The sequence below is a fragment of the Dicentrarchus labrax genome, unplaced genomic scaffold (genome assembly GCF_905237075.1).
Source record: "Dicentrarchus labrax unplaced genomic scaffold, dlabrax2021, whole genome shotgun sequence".
Classification (NCBI taxonomy): Eukaryota; Metazoa; Chordata; class Actinopteri; family Moronidae; genus Dicentrarchus; species Dicentrarchus labrax.
This window is the reverse complement of record NW_026136707.1, coordinates 20,205,840-20,225,611: the sequence shown is the minus strand read 5'-3', so window position 1 is coordinate 20,225,611 and position 19,772 is coordinate 20,205,840. Positions and strand designations below refer to the sequence as shown.

The 19,772-nt window shown below is 42.1% G+C and overlaps 2 protein-coding genes across 3 annotated transcripts in view; both read right to left on the bottom strand.

Annotated features, from left to right (window-relative positions):
* znf407 (zinc finger protein 407) overlaps positions 1 to 19,772 on the bottom strand; it is a 142,661-nt gene that overhangs the window by 49,400 nt on the left and 73,489 nt on the right. For both annotated transcript variants that reach the window (XM_051406730.1, XM_051406731.1), the window contains 2 exons: positions 8,322 to 8,488; positions 578 to 661 (listed from right to left, as the gene is read on the bottom strand). In XM_051406730.1, coding sequence (XP_051262690.1) covers positions 578 to 661; positions 8,322 to 8,488 — 251 coding nt within the window. The remainder of the gene's footprint in view (positions 1 to 577; positions 662 to 8,321; positions 8,489 to 19,772) is intronic.
* The window catches only part of LOC127367146 (teashirt homolog 1), a 197,509-nt gene that overhangs the window by 127,592 nt on the left and 50,145 nt on the right, over positions 1 to 19,772 (bottom strand). The gene's annotated exons all lie outside the window — the stretch shown is intronic.

Sequence of the window (19,772 nt, the reverse complement as noted above, 5' to 3'; positions counted from 1 at the left end):
GACACATGTCAACGCAGGAGAGGAAGACAGAAATTGGAGGTTTCGGGGGGGAAATGGCAGAGAAACTGAGGAGCAAACAAAATGAATTATGAAAGGCTAAATGAATATTTATAACAGGATTCTTGATCCTTGGGCGCCTGCCAGACAACGGTTAAGAACAGTATTTGTTTCACTATCCCAATTTCCAAAAAAGCACTCGTTATTGACAGCCTATCTGAAAAATGCAATTTCCCTAAGCGACAGAATGACATGGTGAAATGATAACTGAAATTAAAAATCTCAGATTCAGTCAGCCATACTGGTACACATGCCTATCACTGACAGCAGCATGTCACACTGATGTGCCTGTGTGTGTGTGTGTGTGTGTGTGTGTGTGTGTGTGTGTGTTTGAGAGAGACAGCAAACAGTTGCTAAAACTATGTAAAAAAAATAAATTGTGGCTGATCATATCTTGAAGTGTCAATCACCGTCCGAGATTATGAAGGTTCACACACATACAATGGTTAGTGTGTGTTTGTGCTTACCGGTAGATTATTTTACGTGGTGAGTTCAGGATGTGTGTGTTGTTGTTGCTTACCTGTGTGTTGGCGCCTGTGTTTGGTGAGGGCGTGTCTTGTGCCTCCAGCAAAGCCACACAGGTCACACAGATAGGACTTCTCTCCTAAAGAGACAGAAAGAGAAAGGGAAGAGTAAAGCATTAACGTCTTACAGAATCGGATGTTAAAAGCCAGAGAAGAAAAAAAAAAAGAGGAAATTGGCAATAAAAAAAGACTTTAAAACATAATAAGGAAGAAGCAGTGAAAACCTGAGAAGGAAAAAAGTTAATTTTTGTCTCATTTATACTATATTGTTTAGATTCCAATTGCGCTTATTCAATTAAAATGAAAGAAAACATGTTTTGAATATGTATGAAGTGTATTATGTATTATATGTGTTTATGTGCATTTAGATCAAGTTTATTATGACACATACATGCAAGTAATGTCATAAATAAATAAAATGAACTGCTACTACAGCTGGATTCATTAACAAGTATGTGAAGCTACACGATTCATGACATTTGTCTTATTTTAGTTGCTTCCCCTATATCTGCCTCAACTAAATATAGCTCAGTATAATCAATCTGTCACTAATACTGTTTTATTTTTTGACGTTAAAAATTACAATCAAATAGTAAAATAAAATAAAATATTGTGGGGGGGTAATAAGTCATTAAAGCAGATTTATGAAATCCTTGAATCCTTTGAGTGGAATAGTCTGTTGGAAGAAGGAATGAGTGATTCTCTCTTCACTCAGAACTACTGCCGAGGTGCCACTGAGCAAGGGAAGTGAGAGCTAAAGTGAAGACAAAGAAGTAGAAAACGTGGCGTTAATGGATTGGGAGAAATGTGTAAAGGAAGAGAAAGGCAGAAACCGAGGAAAAAGGAAAAGACAGACTGAACAGATGAGCAGCGGGTCTAGTTGGCTAACAGATGAGCCAAGCAGAAGTCACAGATCACTAGTGTATATCCATCAGAGCTCTCACAGCTAACTAATTCCTCCAATCAGATGGATCCGTGTAAATATGTCAAATGGGGGACGGGAAATTGCCAGTGTGGTTTATTGACTGTGATAAAATCTGAAAAGCACCGCTGAACATAATTACATACTTGTCAGAGCCATAAAAATTAGCTTTATTATCAATGGGATGGTTTTGTACAACTTCATTTGGGGGCGATGCCTTCCAGATGGGGAGCGTGGAGAGCTTTTTTACACTCCTCCTCTCTTCCCTGCATCTGGCTCTGTCATTAACAGCATGATGGTCCCTCTCTCTCTCTCTCTCTTTCTACCTCCCTCTTTCTCTCTGCCAGTGCACACAGGCAGTCACACACTCCTGCACACACACACACAGAGCAACATTTGTGATAAGACTCACTCAGGGAAACACATGCATGTGCACATACAAACACATTTTTAGAATGGACAAAAATGTGCATGCAGATGCACACAGACACAGACACAGACACACACACACACACACACACACACACACACACACACACACACACACACACCGAGGATGCAGATATTCCCACCTACACACACACCCACAAATCAAACTGCATGTGGTGTGCTGGTTCCACTTGTACATGTTGTGTACCAGCACATACATGGAAACACCGTAGGTATCCCATTCTAGCATACAGACACACACTGCATCACTTCTAAATATTCATCTAAATGCTGATGTTGAACTCCAGCCCTCGCCACACACTGATAACACATTTGGGTGACTCTTCCAGCTGGGCCTCAGCGGTGCTCTGCTCCTCTTCTGCACAGATAGCAGCTTTCACTGAGTCCGCAGAGACAAAGCAGCCTCAAGTTTCTTCTATTACACCCATTTAAAGCCACTCGACTGTGAGAAGAGTTTTAATGCAGTGCCACTTAAAGGGGAGAAAAACAGCCTTAAAAAGGTGCATTTGTTAGCCGATTCACAGGTTCACTTTTCTATCCCAGCGTAAAAGGCCTTCAAATGAACAATGTTTCATATAAATAAATGTCCATTCTGCTTCTGTCTGTGGCCGGCCGCATGAAACCACCCTTTACATCTGCTGAAAATGTGCTACAGTGTAAAATATTTTTATATTTTGCAACAGTATTTTGTGTACATTAAATGGAAAACTAAAAAGTATAAACTTTATCAGCAGCAAGGGAAGACAGAAGACATCCCAGTGACTGACAAGTGATCTCTAACAAGCAGAAACTATTTCTCAACATCAGTCAATATTCACGACCAAAATAACCTATAATCAAAGTTAAAGTCTGAACCTCAACACAACTGTTGATTCAAATATGGCCAAATCTCGTTTGGTACTCGTAAGCACTTGACCACAGTTTTTTTTTTTCAAATACAGGAATATGTCATGTGGACTATCCAGAACTTTTCCTGGCCCCCAACGCTCATAGAAAGAAAATAGGTTTCAGGGCCTCTGATGCAGAAACCTTCTTTATTCCTGTGTCTCTAAACTCCACAATAGTTACTAAGGATCTGGTCAGACCTTTTCTCACTATCAGAAAAACAGAAAAACAGCAGCGGTTCCTCCTCCACTCCTCCCCTCCTCCCTCTCTTCCATCTCTCATTACGCCCAACGCTACAAGACCCCACCACAGAAAAATCCATAGCCATCGATCCCTGCGCCCAGCCGCGGTCGCCACAATTATTCTTGAGGAGGAAACGTTGGCGATAAATTACATGTGTGCTTTTCATCTGCTGTTCTGTGGCGGTGAGCCCTCTGAGGACCTGGGTGGGGACGGCGAGGTGGGGTAGTAGAAGAGTGACATGCTGTCAGCACCGGCCAGTTAAAGAAGCATGCAACCCCCCCCCCCCAACCAACAACACAACCTTGCAATGACTACATTCATTCCTGGTTCACCTTAACCTCTACCTTTCATCGGTACACGAGCAACACTTAACCCTTACCTTAAACTTCATCATCGTGCAACATTAACCCTAAAACCACGGTTAGCAGCCTCAACCTTAGGTCTTAATCTAACTTGAACTGAGGCTTAACATCAAACCTCAGCTGCTCCCTTGCAGAAGTGAAGGCCAGACACACTTGGTTGCAAACAAACACAAATCAAGCTTAAAGTCATACATACTGTTGAAAAGCATACATGAGCCAGTGTACCCAAAGTCTAGCTCCACACATGAAAAGCCTTAAAAACTACATTTCCTGTTAATGTGCACTGAGAGCCCTTAAACTTTTTGGCAATTTTAATATTGGCTCATCGCTTCCCTTTTTTTCCCATGATACACCTCAACCCTCCACTCCTTACTGGAATTAAATATGCCTTATTGCAAGACAATAAAAGAACTTTGAAGTCAAAATATACAACCTCTCTTTGCATGTGTGTGTGAATATATATATATATGTGTGTGTGTGTGTGTGTGTGTGTGTGTGTGTGTGTGTTTTAAATAACCCCGGAGGCGTCTGCATGCAGCTATAATTGCCTCCCTCATTAGTTATGTTTTAGCAGGAGCGAATGGGAGGGCAATTAATTTTACCGCTTAATTTTTGACACGGAATCCGCTGCTGTATTGATGTGCTCGCCATTTTGGGTCTCATTTTTCAGGAAAATTAATTGACAAAGTGCGAAGATTTATCAGCATATCGCCAGATTAAGCGACAAACTGAAGCAATGAGGAAATCAATTGTGGCCCTGTCGCTGTGTTCAACCCTCCGCTACCCCCCTTCCTCCATCCTCCCTACTCCCCACCAACGCCCAAGAGCCTGGGAAAAGCTGGGTGGGTCAGACGCAGTGCACTTATTTATTTATTTGAGTCGCTCATTCATCAGCCGTTACAAATGACCCTGGCGGCTGACGACCACTGAATCCCCAACCCCCGCCCTGCTCCCCCTCCCTCAGACACGACTGGTGTGTGAGGAGGGAGTGATTAACATAAAAAACACACAAATCAGAGAGGAACAATGAATCCCGTTAGAGGCAGGAGAAGGAGAGTGGAGGTGTTAATTTTTTTTTCCTTTTTGGGGCGGTGGGCTCTGCATGTCACAGCCAGCAGCTCTATCCACAGGAGGATGAAATTTGACATTTTCTGTTAAGAACTTACTTGTTTTTTTTGTTTGGCTATACAATGTAGTTACGGTGTAGTTAGTTGCAAATGTTAAATATGCATTACTGAGTTAGTCTTTACCAAGTGTTTATCCCCTAACAAACTGTTTACTAAGTTTTATTGTTGCTATGCCGGTCAAGCTTTGCAAGCTTTGCACACTCACAAGGCACACATATTGTTTAAAATGATAATGAAAGTACATTTACCACGTGAACAATTTATTAAATTCTGAAACAGTTGACGTTTAAAGCTCACTGGTTTTTAAATTTAGGACCTTGTAGAAGGGTCTTAAATATGCACTTGATAGCGACATACATGTAACATGCTAAAAGACTGAGCCTAAAGCTGCATGTCCCAGGCAAAAAAAAGTATGCATCGTCATCCGTAGATCTAGAGGACGTGTAAATAAATAAGCAGGGTTGTTCTTGTCAGCATTAGAGCGAGTTAGTCCTAGTGTTATATGAATGAATAAGTAGTAACAAAATGGCTGCTTACAATAGCTTACACACTTGGACAAGCAAGACAGAGATTTATACTTTATTGTCTGTATTTTAAGTTGTATGTTTCACATATAAAATTAAAAGAAAAAAAGGCATGTGTTTGGCCAACATAAGAAAACTTGCTTGGCTGGAGTAAGCTTCCCCAAATCTAATAAAGAGCAGGACAGGGCCACTAACACTAGCCAAAACTCCGATCCAGGACCCACTGCCTGACAGTGGTGAATAGGTAGTGAATGTGCTGTTTTAGAGGGGTTTTTTCAACATAACCTGAAGCCCCACAAATAATGTACCATATGATGCTCCTGGCTGTGGAGTAAAGCTAGCTTAGCTGGACATGCTATCGTTTGCAGTTTACATCAGAGCAAACAAACACACTTTAATTTAATGTGCTGTTACACTTTACTACAGTCCCATCTAAATCGCCTCACCATGTAAATACTGTAAGTCTTGAAAGGTGTGCCATGCGTACTTACGGTTGCTAAGCTATGATCTGACCCTCACTGTTTGGGGGAGGGGTTTAGCAACAGGTCTATGATGCAGATTTTGTCATTCCAATTTGTGTTGCATGGTTCATAATGTACGTATATCTTGTATATAAATGATTATGAATGAGTATGTTTTCGTGATTACTATTTCCTAACTCTGTATATTGTCGGCAGGGCCCAATGCTCAATCTGTCTCATGGTGTTTGAGATCATGACACTGACTTCTGTTCGAGGGGTTAGAAATGTTCTTTTAAGGGTTATAAATCAATTACACACACTTGACGAAGAGCAACTCATTATTCAGATCAACTTGACACTGATAAAGTTCTTGGTAGACGGTAGTACTTTCCTCACCAAGTGACTTTGAATTTAAAGTTCCAACAAATGAGGTAGATGTGTGTATCATTACACAGCTCCAGTACAAACTCCCCAGTTAGTCATCGCCCTGTGAGCCTCTACATAACCCACACACATATACACTTTAACTCACATCCCTTCCATTACTGACTGCTCTGTTCCCAGGAAAGATTAGTTCAACTTTAAAATCTCCTACTTATTTTATTAGTATTGCATCTTAGTGCCGTGAAGGAGCCGATTTATAACCTTTAAACAGATCACACACATGCAGATAATATTTCAGTGTGTCAGGTTGGATGCTGGAATGTGATTGCAATGATTGTATAGCTCTAGCTAACCGTCTAACCCGGCACCAATTACAACTGGCAAAGGAGTGCTGGGGGTCACACTAGAGCAAATTGTGTTAGCTTTTTTTGGGTGTTTCTAATCAAGTCAGGTCTTGTCGCTCACTAAAATGAGGTTGTTTCAGGTTCAATCTTAATTCTCCTTTTTTCTTATGAGTATACTTGGTCACCCTTGATCTTTCAAGTTCTCTCGTTTCAGCACTTTCCTGTTTTCTCTCAATCACTTCACTCATTCTCTTCAAGTCTGTGTTTCTTCCTGCCAAACTCGCACAAAGACATACGCACACACACCTCCACCACACACCACCCCACGCCTCTCCAGGTGACAGCTAGGTGACAGTGTGACAGCAACCGCCTGATGGGGAATGATGAGGGCTGGAAACAAATGAAAATAAAACGTCTAATTATGTCAGAGGCGCCTTGACGTTACATCACTGTTAAAACACATTTAAAATAACATCCAGCAAGTCTTGGGCCACACACACACACACATACACACACACACACACACACACAGCAGGCACCCGTGACGGATGGAGGGCTCTCCTGCAAGCGCTCAGTCAGGCTGTCAGGCCACTGGCTGCTGCTGCTTCTGTCATTGACTTAAAAGGGCATCAAGGAGCTGTGTGTGGGACATTACTGAGGCCGAGGGGAAACTGCTGGGCTGCAGCATAAAGACACTTTCAGAGAGGCCGACTTGGGCTCCTATCGAGGGGCTATTATTCAAGACAGTATCCTCGCACCGCCCACCGCACCATCTGTCTATCCAAAGTTTTTAGTAAGTAAAAAAACATGACTCAGTACAGTCCCACAGTGTACTGTACTGTGCGTACAGAAATGAAAGGGAAGGATGGAATGGGAACAAAAAGTCACAGCATATATATATATTTAGATATATAAACCAAACGAAAATACCCACTGATACAAGCATTATAAAGGAAGAAAGAGACTAAACTACAGATCCAGTTGGTTGGTGATTATCTGTATGAAGCTCTACAATCTGTATTCAAAATTTTGATTTATTTAAGTTAGAAAATAAAGTCAAATATTTGTATCTTCTGTATAGTTCCTTTAATAATATACACAATATACTTTATGGATTTAAAGAGACAAAAACTCAGTTTCTATCCATCTATTTGCTATAAATCATTACAACTAATTGAGAATCTCCTCAAATTATAATAGTTGTCTTTTTTTGGATCAGAGATGGGATGGTATGAATAAACATGTGCATTTTTCCTTTTTTCCCCATTTTGAAAGAGGAACACACACTGGACCGGTTCAGTGTGGGAAAACACACTCTCGAGGATCAGATGGATTTGACGAACACACATTTGCTGACCAGCTGGGTTTCGAGAACACACACACTCGCTGACCAGATGGATTTGAGGGAAATACACATGATAACCAGTTGGATCCGGGGAATACACACTACCTTAATTCCCCAATCAAGCAACCCTCCAAATCTGGAGGACGGAAGAAAACAAAAACAAACATCTTTTTCTGTCTGTCTTTGGCTATTAATTGTCTCTATTAAAATATAATTGGTTGACATAACATTATATAATCGTGATGGTCCTATTGAGATCAGGATGTAAGGGTTTAGCCATCGAACAAGAGTGTCTGCAAAACCGCCAAGAACTAGTTCTCGACTTTCTCTGGATGTGGAAAATCAGTACAGATGGACAAGTCATGGCTATTATCGGCCAAAAACGTGTGTATATTTTTTCCAAACAAAGCTGTGAAGATTCATAATTAATGTGAGATTTTCACAGTTAACACATAAACTTCATTTTGTTAAACAGGCTATAGAGGAATGAAAAGGTACATTTTGTCTGATCCAAGTATAGTGTTTCTCAATAAATAACCTTCTGTCTCTCACTCATAAAACTAACAAACACTATTTGCCTGTAAAAAGTGATTCTCATGAATTCTGCAGCTTAGAGTGTCCGTCAACATGTTTATGGAGTAGGACAGCAGTAACAGCTCACGGTGGAGGTTACTAGCTCTCAGTGTCTCTCACCAGTGTGTGTCCTGTAGTGGTCCTTCATGGCTGACAGGTTGAGGAAGGCATAGTGGCAGGACGGCCAGGCACACTTATATGGTTTCTCCCCACTGTGCAGTTTCATGTGGTTGTTCAGGGCCCATTTTTCACTGAAGGAGCGCTCGCACAAGTCACATTCAAACTTCCTGCAGGAGGAGAAGAGAGGCAGAGGGGAATGAGGAGGAGGAGGAGGAGGAGGAGGAGGAGGGAAAAAAACGAAGAGTTATTTACTGATCCCAAAGCTGACGTAAAATGCTAGACAATCTACCCTGTGAGAAAGGAAATGGAGGTTGCTGGGTACTCGCGCACACACCCACGGAGCACGGGGCCATATGACTGCGTGCTGTACATCTACGCCCAAACACACACACACATAAACACAACACACACAGAATGCAGTTGGCTGCTGGTGTGTCATGTCTGTATAAGCAGGCATTGATTTTTCTGTCCTGGCCTGCCACCTCCACCATTTATTCTCTGCTTTGCACCAGGGCCCAGAGGACTAGAGAAATTCTGTTACAGTCCACACACACACACACACACACACACACACACACACACACACACACACACACACACACACACACACACACACACACACACACACACACACACACACCGCAGGGCCAGTGGTGAGAATAGAGTTGACCTGTCCAGCGTCCCTGACCACTTAGCCAGGGCTAAATGAACAGTTAGCAACATTTTAACTCCCGCCTCTCTCTTAAGGCCCCTGTATCAGAGCTTCCCTCCATCTTAACCTCTCTACAAACACCTCCTTCTAATCTCTGCTCACATAACGAACATCAACACACGCTCTCCTTCAGATAGTCTGTATCAATCCAATAAATGCAAAAGCATGATTAATCACGTGTGGTGTGTGTCGTTTTGGTGCCAAAAGCCTCATTTGATATCGGGACAAAAATGTGACTAATGCATGCCGTTCTTTCTTTACTCTGGACATCTGTCTATTCTTCATGCCGACGCCTACCACCCGACAAAAGCTGTGTTGTTGTTTATTTTAATCAATGTGTAGGATGTTTGCACCTATATTCATCTGCTGTGTTATTAGGCTTCAAGAAACACACACAACACACACAAGTAAAAACAATAGAAAAAGCCTGTGCTTGAATTAATCTTTACCCCCGCGCTATAATTTAGGCGCAGAATGACTAATGTGCGAGTCATAAACAAATGAAGTCGGGTTTTGGGGAGCATTCGTCTTGCAGCGAGGGCCATGTTATTTTAGGGAGGGCGGCTGTCTTTAAGTCCTGATTGTGTCGCTTAATCCCCGTGGTATCTGTTTCATAGCGAGCAGCATGACACTCACCTGAACAAATAATGACTCCAAGCAGCATGTAGCATGTGTCTGAATCAATAATTCAAACTCATACATCTTCCTTACTGGAAGAAGGGGGGCACAGGAGAACGAGAGGGAGGGAGGGAAAAAGAGAGAAAGGAGGGAATTAAAGATGGGGAGGTGGGGAGAGATAGAAAGGAAAATGTGTCCTGGCTTCCATATCAATCTATATGTTCCATGAAGATGAATCTAAATGTGATATGGATGTCATCCTACGCCAGTTGAGAGGACATTTTAAGCTCACTTACCAGGAAGGATGGAGCAGCTTTAAAATGGCGCCTTTATCACCTGGCTCTTAGCTCAAATGCATATTTAAACAGCCCTGTTTTCTTCTTGTTCTCATCAACTGACTTGGCAAAGACTTTATTTGACCAACAGATGTATGTTTGCATCTGTATTTCCTTCCCCCTTCCTTCCTCCCTGCGGTATTTATAGAACAGCTCGTCGCCCATGCCACCGTGGGAGAGGTAAATAAGATGAGTGAAGAGATGCTATCTTTTATTGTAAGCATTATGCACAACACTCCTGCTTTATGAGCTAAACGGGCCATTGTTTATCACAGGGCGTAATCGCAAAGTCAGGCAGGCAGGCCTTGACGTGGGCACGCGGCATGCTGGGATGGAGGGAAAAACTGAGAGAGAGAAAAAAAAAAGGCAGGAGGAGAGGAGAGAAGATGGAGGAGTCAGGGCTGGCAGAGTTGACTATCAGTGGGGGTTTTGTAAGGATGAGAGGAGGGTTTGCGTCTGTTTTTATGGGATCAGATGGAGCGCTTTGATCTTGTCCCCGCATGTCAGATCCCGTCACGATCCACCGTCTCGCCCATACATATGCATACTGCCTCTAAACAGCCAGGCACCATGCAAAACACACCAAAGGTAGGGGGTAGAGGGGAGGGAGAGAGGGAGAGATGGAGAAAGAGAGAGAGTGAGAGAGGGGTTGAGTGATTTTGTGTATGCATGTGTAGTTATGCACGTGTATAAAAGAGGGAGAGGGGCTAAGAGAGACAGAAATAAGAGAGAAAGAGAGGTCTGTCAATGTAAAATATTGAAGACTTATAATGCTTTCTAGATCTGAATTTAAAACCAACAAAACAACCACAAATGCTGCCAACGCGACCTATTTCAGATTCAACACAGTCTGAGGAAGTTCTGGAACTCATAATTTTTAGGATTTTAGGGGTGTCAAGTGTATGTTTTTGGCTATGGTTGGAACTGTATGTAATGAATCAAAAGAAGTAAGAAGCAGCCTGTTCTGCTTTCAACCCTACATATGAATGAATATAGTTCATAGACATGATATTATTGATGATGATATCATATTATATATTAAAACAACACAAGAAATGCATAAATTATTATCAGTTGTACGATCTCTACTTCTAAGGCCTCTAAACTGTAATACTTTTGCATATTTTTCAAGAACTGCAGATAAACAGGTCTAAAGCACATATTAATCGCATGCAATCATACAATGCTTATACCTTGTGTGATTATAAAAGACAGATGCATTGGCATGTACATATCACAACTGGCTAGAATAATTGTGTGCACATCCGCAAAACTTTAGTGGGAGAGGAGCTGGACACAAAAGTACAACACTCAATCAGGAATCAGAGCGTTGTGACTGGACACACATCTAACTCAGGCAAAAAAGCCCATGTGAGGGAAATTAGATGTATATGTGGCTAAATGGCCAGAGATGTCACAATAACTTCATTAGATTCATATGCGCTTAATCACAAGATAAATAAAATACAATAATATGTGGTATAATTTTTAGACGTCTTTTACAATTCTATCACACATATATCTCTCATTTCCTTCACATGGACATTTGTGGCTTGAAACATTGCAAATAACAGAGCTCTGATATCATTCATCATTCATCCATTTTTATTTTATTTAGGTAAGTATTTTGTAATGGTAATTTCTTTTTTTTTTTTTAAACCCTCTATATATGTGTTTGGAATTTCTGGTGTTAAACTATTGCACAATAACAAGACCAAACCACAGTCAAAAGATAACTGTTATAGACAAAAAACAACAAAAAAAACAACATTAGTTAGAATTATACTCATCATTTTGCATTGACTACTCCTACTACTTTTTCACATCATTGTCAAGCTCTGATCAGCAGAAGCCACAGTGGGAATAAACTGTAATCGTGAGCGAGTTCTACTTCCAGTCATCACATCTCTGCTTTTCTTTCTCCTGCATCTCTCCATCCACTCCCTCTCTATTCCCTCTTCTCTTTCTTTTTCCCCCTGATCACGAAGCAAGGTGACATGATTGACACCCCGTGCAGATTTATTCAAAGACCCAGGTGGGCCTATTGCCTGTATGTTCAGAAAGCTGCATGCTACTGTGTCTATACTGTCACTCATTACCATATCTATACTGTGGTGTGATCCTGTCTGATCAGTTCAGGCATATAGGGCTACTGTCAGAACATCACAGGCCACACTGGCCTTAATTGTGATATAAATCCCTCAGGAGGAGTTACTGTACCTCTAACAGGGGTTGGAGAAAAAAAAAAAGACCTGACTCATTACCACACACTCACTATCGCCCCCAAGTGGTGAGGTGGTGCTTGTTGAGAGGGATCTTGCAGAGAGTATGTTGAGTGTAAACTGTAATAATGCGTTCTGTGTGAAAACTAAACAAAAGTGTGTTAAAAAGAGGCCAGTTTTGTATGATGATAAGCAAAAAAGGATGGAAAAGGGATTTGGATGTTTATTCTAACCGCACAATTCACCAAATCAGACAGAAAATATGACTCTCACTGACGTTGTCATAGCTTAGGGCTAAGCTGACACCCTTGCTCCCCCTGACTGCAAGTCTATGCTGCGGAGCATCACACTAATTCAATTGGCATGTAAACAAACAGATTTTCTTTTTGTAATTGACTGGATTAATTGCGTTGGCCTTTTTGGGCAGCTAAGGATTCTTTGTCTGGGTTTTCATGTTGTGTTGGCTGGTCGGTATAGAGGAAAAAAATCTGCCGATGCTCTCACACTGCAACACAAAGACAGAAAGAGAGAGAGAGAGAGAGAGAGAGAGAGAGAGAGAGAGAGAGAGAGAGAAAGAAAGAGAGAGGCCGACTCTCGCCTCAAGCCAAACTGACACAAACAGACAACTTCAAAGTGAAGACTGTTGTTTATTTGGTGAAGGGAAAGGGGGGAGAGAGGGGGGGAGAAGAGAGAAAATTTATCTGATATGCAACTGTCAGGAGAGCATTTTCACATGCAAAATAGCGAGTGAGTGAGAGAGATTACCTAGAGGGAGGAACATGACAGCATTCACTAGGGTCAGGATGGATCATCATCTTCAGCCTCCCCTCCTCCCTCGCCTCTCTCTTTCTCCCTCCATCGCTCTATCTTTATCTCTCTCGCCCTCTGTTTCCCTCCCTCCTTCCTTCCGTTTTCCCCTCCTCTCCGTTTCCCTCTCATCCTGTTTTCAGACTCCATCACTCTGCACTTCGACAACCCAGCAGCTTAAATCCAGACTAAATTAGCTGAATGAAGATTAAATCATTTGGCCCTGAGCTCTCCAAGATATTGGGAGGAAGACTGAGTAAGCCTTAAATGGTGTCTGACTGGGTTCGGACCTATACATGTGTCTGAGGAGAGGCTCTTCCTTCAGTGGCAGTCAATTGAAACCTGATTAGAGGGGGGTGTTGGGTAAAAAATGGGGAAAAGATTACATTTCTGGGACAAGTGTTTCCTAAGTAAGGACGCTGGCTTCGTTATTTTTCGTTTGCCTGCACAATGTCGACCGATGACAGGCTTGTTCCCGGCCTAAGATATCGAACCGGGCAACATCATCGCTCACTGTGTTTAAGAGAAATGCTTTGGAAAGCGCTGTAGTCAATGCGGTCTGCGGGTACACGACTCAGGTTCCTGGATGGTACTACTTTAAAATTCAAGTGAACGTGGACAAGCATCTCTGGCCTCCTGCAGCAGATACAACAACTGTACAAACTCTGCTGCAGACAGAAGAGCACATTCTCTTAGTCCAAGAATGATCCCAACAGCAGGGCATTTTAAAGTGAAATATCTATTGAGTTATACCATACTTAGACCCGCAGGAGCGTACAGCCAGCATGCCATACAAAACAACAACTAAACCCTCCATGAAGAGGCCACATGTGTCTGCAGAGCATTGTAGATGAACCTCCTCTGAGAGGACTGCTGCTGCATATGACTGCAATATAAACAACAGCCCACAACAGAGATGGTGCTACTGATTTATGTTTACCTTCAATCCCGAGAGAAAGAGGGGGAGGAGAGGAAAAGAAAAAAAAGATAATGAAATAAATAATAAAAGACCAGGCCCATCAGATAAGCTCCTGTTTATCCCGCTGTAGGGCAAATACAAATTGTCAATTTAATGAACACGGTGGACGTGATGAAAGCGGGGTGAAGGAGCCTCCTGCCTGACAAACAATCAGGAAATGTTATCTTAATATTGTTGCGCTGTTATTCAGCCCATAACTTAGGGGGTGGGGAGAGGCCACGAGGAGAAGGAGGTGGCACGGAGGGGAGAGGGGAGCGAACAGGAGCAGGGAGGCACAAAGGCCAGGTCCCTCTGTGGTGGCCCTGTTATTTCCTGTTTTTATTATGAGCCATAGCTCAATAGTCCCGAACACACTTTGAAGCACACAGACCTAAATATGAGCCTGGGAAGTGTGCGTGCACACAAATAGACACACCATTGTGCACACACACACACACACACACACACACACACACACACACACACACACACACACACACACACACACATTAAATTACAAGAAGTCTTTTTTGCAAGAGAATGAAGAACAAGACTCTGAACGAAATACCCCAAAACGATCTCTTTCTCCGAGCGTATGCACATACTGGTGTGATGTCTTGATTCCAGACTCAGTTAATTTAAAAGCTTAATAGATTTTACGGATATCAGACTATTAATCAAAATGTTTCAACCAAAAAACTACAAATCAAGAGCTCCAAAAAGCTTCCTGCTGAAATTAGCAGCCGCTGAAAAGTACTGGAAATCTGATTTGTGTGACATGGCTCGGTCAAAGGCCTCTTCCCAACCCGCCCACCCATCCTTTAAACGGCACTTTAAAAAGTGTCCAGATGCTTCACAGCTCAAAGTTTTTTTGTAAATCTTGAATTTAAAGCATTGCAATCTGAGCAGCCACCAAAATTAACTATTATCTCCATATTTATATATTGCCGGCACTAAATTGCGTCGGGAAGAATTACTATCAATATGAATATCTGCAACAATAACTCAGCAGCAGTGCTGAGGACAGGATGCTCTTTATCAGGCTTCTGATAGGCCTTAAATACAGCACAAGGCAGCCATATCAGAGCTTTTTCTCTCTAATATCAGGCCGCATTAGCACCTCGTAAATCAAATTACACTCCTAGAATTTCATTAGGCTCACCTGCCAGCGCTGCTGTGCTGCAGAAATATTTATGTTTTTATGCTGCGATTGTGTGCTCTCAGGTACACAAAAGGGAAGGAAGGGGGGCTGAGAGGGAAAAAAATGGGTGATAAACCTAATTATCTTTAAAGAATACAGAGAAAATGTGTCATAAATTGTGGCGATCCTGAGGAGAGCTGGCGTTTTCGAAGCCTGTGGGGCTGAGAGTTGGGGGACAAGTCTGCTCTGCTGTTTACCATCTTTAACCGGGGCTAGACTCCCACAATCCAATTAGCAGCTTCCCCAAATTCGCTCTAAACAGAAATCAAACAGGATGATGTACGACGCCGATCACCGGGCCCTCAACAACAAGCTAATCTGATAAAGCAAAAGCAAGACTGCTAATAGTGCAGATACTTGTTCAAACTGGATCCAAATGTTATGATAGGAGTCTGTCTTTGTTATTTAATTACCTCAAAATAATTCCACATTCCCATTTGTTTATTTGTTGTTGTTGTTTGTTAGATTATATTATCTGCATCATAAGCATCTCCGGTAGCTTTCGCTGAATGTGAACCGAGGCGGGGTGGGTGGGAGGGGGTAGGCGGGTTTAGAGAAGGTGGCTGTGGGAAGGGAACGCCGACATTCCCGTAATTTCTTTCCCATCTGGAGTGGCTGGGTCTGTATGGTGGCGTGTCTGGATATGGATTTTGATTAGACACAAAGGGAAATGACTGAGCCAGTGACCGTAACGACAGCCACTTAATAAAAGGTACAGTCTATACATCAAAGAGCATCTAGTTGTAAATCATTCGGCCCTGTAACGACGAGCATCCCCGTCCCATTACTGAGCCCCTAACAGGCCACTCATATTTATTCTCTGGGCCCCAATATCATTTTAGAATAATGAGCTTTGTCCCTTATCTAATTAACAGGGGCTTAGGTTCATTTGTTTTTTTTCCCCCCTCTCCTCTTTCTCTCATTGAAATTAGGAAGCTGGCATATTGGTTTAACTCAGGAATATTTAGCAAATTTGCTCCGTGGTATGACGGGTAAAAGTTATAACACAGAAAGGGGCGGTTGTGGCTATTGTTGTACGTTGTGTGTAATTGCTGTATGTTGCAACTGGAGGCTGTTTATCCAGGATTTTGTGAGTTTGTTTGTGTGTGTGTGTCTGTGTGTGGGTTTGTGTGCTCCATTGGGCAGAAGTAAAAGACCAGGTCCATTCTCTCTCTTATTACTGGAATTGTAATTCAATGATCACCTTAGATCACACGCGTGCCATAAATCAGATAGGCTTGACAGAGGATGAAAAATTGTATTAATAATGTGAAACTTATTATACAGTCCCAAATGCTCCCTTGATAAATGACATTGTTTGGGCCTGACAATGATTGCATTTAAAACATTATTTCTGTTTTCTGCTGGTGTGTGTGTGTGTGTGTGTGTGTGTGTGTGCGCACACTGCTGGACATAGCAGCGATGGTTTGCTGGGTGGGGAAGACAGAGGTGGGGTTCCCAGGCTTCATAAAATATTCAAGATGTTTCCCACCCTTCTCTCTGGAGTCAGTGGGCAGGCGATGGCCGTGGCAGTAAGGGTATAAAATCTCTGTGTGTGCTTGTGTGTGTGTGTGTGTGTGTGTGTGTGTGTGTGTGTGTGTGTGTGTGTGTGTGTGTGTGTATGTGTGTGGCCGGCACAAGTGAAATGGCTGGTGGCTCACCGCAGCGCAAACACCCAAACTCCCAAACCACAGAAATGAGCCGTGCACATCTTCAAGTCATAAAGCAGCGTACTTGCATTATTATTACGACACATCCTAGTCAGATATTAGCAAATGTGAAGAACTGCAGGAAGGAGCTGCACTAGGCTAATCATTTATGAACAAGTCTACTATAGCTTTTCTTTTTCTTTTTTGAATAAGTGATCTAGAGAAGAAGTTTATTTTTCTTCATAACTCAATTCATACAAGAATGCTAATATAAGAACAGCAAGTCTAGACTTGGTTTGAGCAAGAGCCAGCAGAGACATGAAACCCCTTAAAGAAAACAATGTGATTCAATACAATGCTGTTTTTGCGCACTTTCTTTCTTTCTTTCTATGCTGTGTCGTATCAGAATAAGCTTGACAGCAGCGTTGAACTACAGGAGTCCACATTCAGAGACAGACCTCTGAATCTGGAGTGTTGTGGAGTTAGAAAAGCAGCAGAGGGGAAAGGTTCTGGCACAGGTCCTATTTCTTTTTTTCACAAGGACGAACACATTAAGTTGTGGCACAGTATTTTGCTAATGCTGTCTTATTTTCAACACCAAGCTATATAGATTAACTGCCCTTGCTTAGTGCATGAGCTGTCATGAGGGATGTGGCAAAGATTGAGCCAGCAACCTCACGTGCCTGCCAATGAGGTTGTAAAAAGCACATCAAAACTGACAAGAGTAAAATGTTGGCCTTATGTTCTCACACACTCATTCCCTGTGTTCAAGTAACAATCAAGAGATGCCCCTTTGGAACTTGCGCTGATCCAGCTAACAAATTTATCCAATACTTATGATACAAGCCAAAATCCATGGATCAGACAGGAAGAAAAAGTTAGAATCTGATAAAAACAAAGCCAGTGTAGCACACATGCCTCCTGGAAAAAGCAATTGGCAAAATGTTAAGAGTGCAATATGAGTGCTTCAAGGGACAGAATGAGTTTTTGAACTTAATAGAAGCATCATGCAAATTTCAACAAGCAGAAATAAGAAAAGTGTGCCTGTGCACCAAAAATAGTTTGTAGTGTGTGACGGTGTGTGAAAAGGGTCTCCAGACAGCAACAAAGCAGAGTTAGTAACAGAGAATATTTCATGTGCTGGATGGCCAACCATTAGAGCTGTCATACAGGGCTTAAATGTGACATCCTGTCATTTTTAAGTCTGACAGCAGACCGAATAGACTTCACTGTAAAAAGTGGTGCTACAGCTAAACAGATTTGCATATCACAGGAAGAAATCCTCTGTGACAGCAATTCAGAAATACATTTGACAAATTTTGTATGATGTTTTCATAGCTTTCTACAGCAAAGTGCATCTGGATGATTTATTAATGATTTGTTATGGTTTAGGAGATTTTAAAGAGGAAAAATGTGTATCAGATTGAAACACTTGATAGTCTGTATTGGAAGATATTGAATATTGTGGTATCAACCATCAGCAAAAAGAAGGAACTGATCAAAGAAGCAATCTTGGTTGAGATATGTTAGATGAATGTCTCTTTCACTCATTAGTCCTAACCTACAACACTGTTATTTACCTGAATAAACTCTTCTATCAGTTAACCTGGTGTAGTATATTATTTCTAAACATATTCTGAATAGGCTGCGATAAGTATTTGACCACTATGAAACAAAGGACCGGCTCTATGTTGATCTTTTTATTAGATGGGATGATTCATGGGTCTGATCACCATCTAATCACATAAATAAAGGCCACTGATGCACTTGTTCTTGCAAATGTTTTGTATCAGGCCAATCATAAGAGGCATGAGTAAGTAGTACTTGAATTGGTACTTAAACAACTCAATCTCCTGCTACTTATATTGGCTCAAGAAAAACTGGTATCCGTGCAGCTCTGGGTTCAAGGAAAGTCTAATTAAGTTCCTAGACAGTTGGAGTCAGATCCCTGCATAGGGACACTGAGACCCAGACTGGTCTTTCCCTGTAGAGTTGGCTTTCCCAGGCTGGCCCTGTCCATGTCCTCCACTCTGCTGTAACCCCCCCCCTTCCCCTCCCAGTGATCTTATTACCCCACCCCTCTCTCCTTCTCCTTCTCCTCCTCCTCATCCCTGCAAATGACCATGATGGGAGGCCATTCATCTCACTCCTTCGGCCACCACAATGAAATAAATCAAGAATTTTCCCCCCAAATATAACAATATTTGTATTTGGGGTGGGGCAGACGTAATTGATGACTGCGGCCGTGCTAATTAAAAACGGCGGAGGTTTCATTAATCTTGGTCATTGGGTAGGGGGTATAGTAGGGTAGCTGCTACAGTGTTGGCTGGATGGGGGGGGGGACAGGGCCGCCTCCATCGTCCTCATCGCTCAGGTGATTTGGGCCATTGTCGAGCATATTAGCACAGCGAGGTTAATGTGAAACAGCCATTAATAATCACAACAAAAGTCTGGAGAACACAAACTCAGTCTCTCTGTCTCTGGCCCTCTACCACAACGCAACTCCGGGCACCAAACAAGACAATATAGTGAACAATCACACGTGTTTACTGCCATGTCCTGGCTGGAGAAGTTAATTGCTTTTCTGACTTGCTTTGTAGCAACTGTTGTGTTTTGTTTTTTTTTCCCATCCCCTCTCTCTCACACAGACACAGACACAGACACACACACACACACACACACACATATTTGTATACTGCTTTAGAGAATTAATTACCAGTCCCAACTTTTGCTGCTTTGCCTGTGTTTGTGTAGTCAAAAGTATCCAGCCACAGAGGACTGGAGTGTCACATTCTCTTCAGAGGAAGAAAAAATATGAGCAACAGGGTTTATATGGGTTCCACATATGCAAGGTTTTATACATATGACATGATGATCTTCACAATCTGTGTTTGTGCGTTTGATAGCTTTACCTTAAGAACTGAGACGAGCAGATACTGTAGCATTATC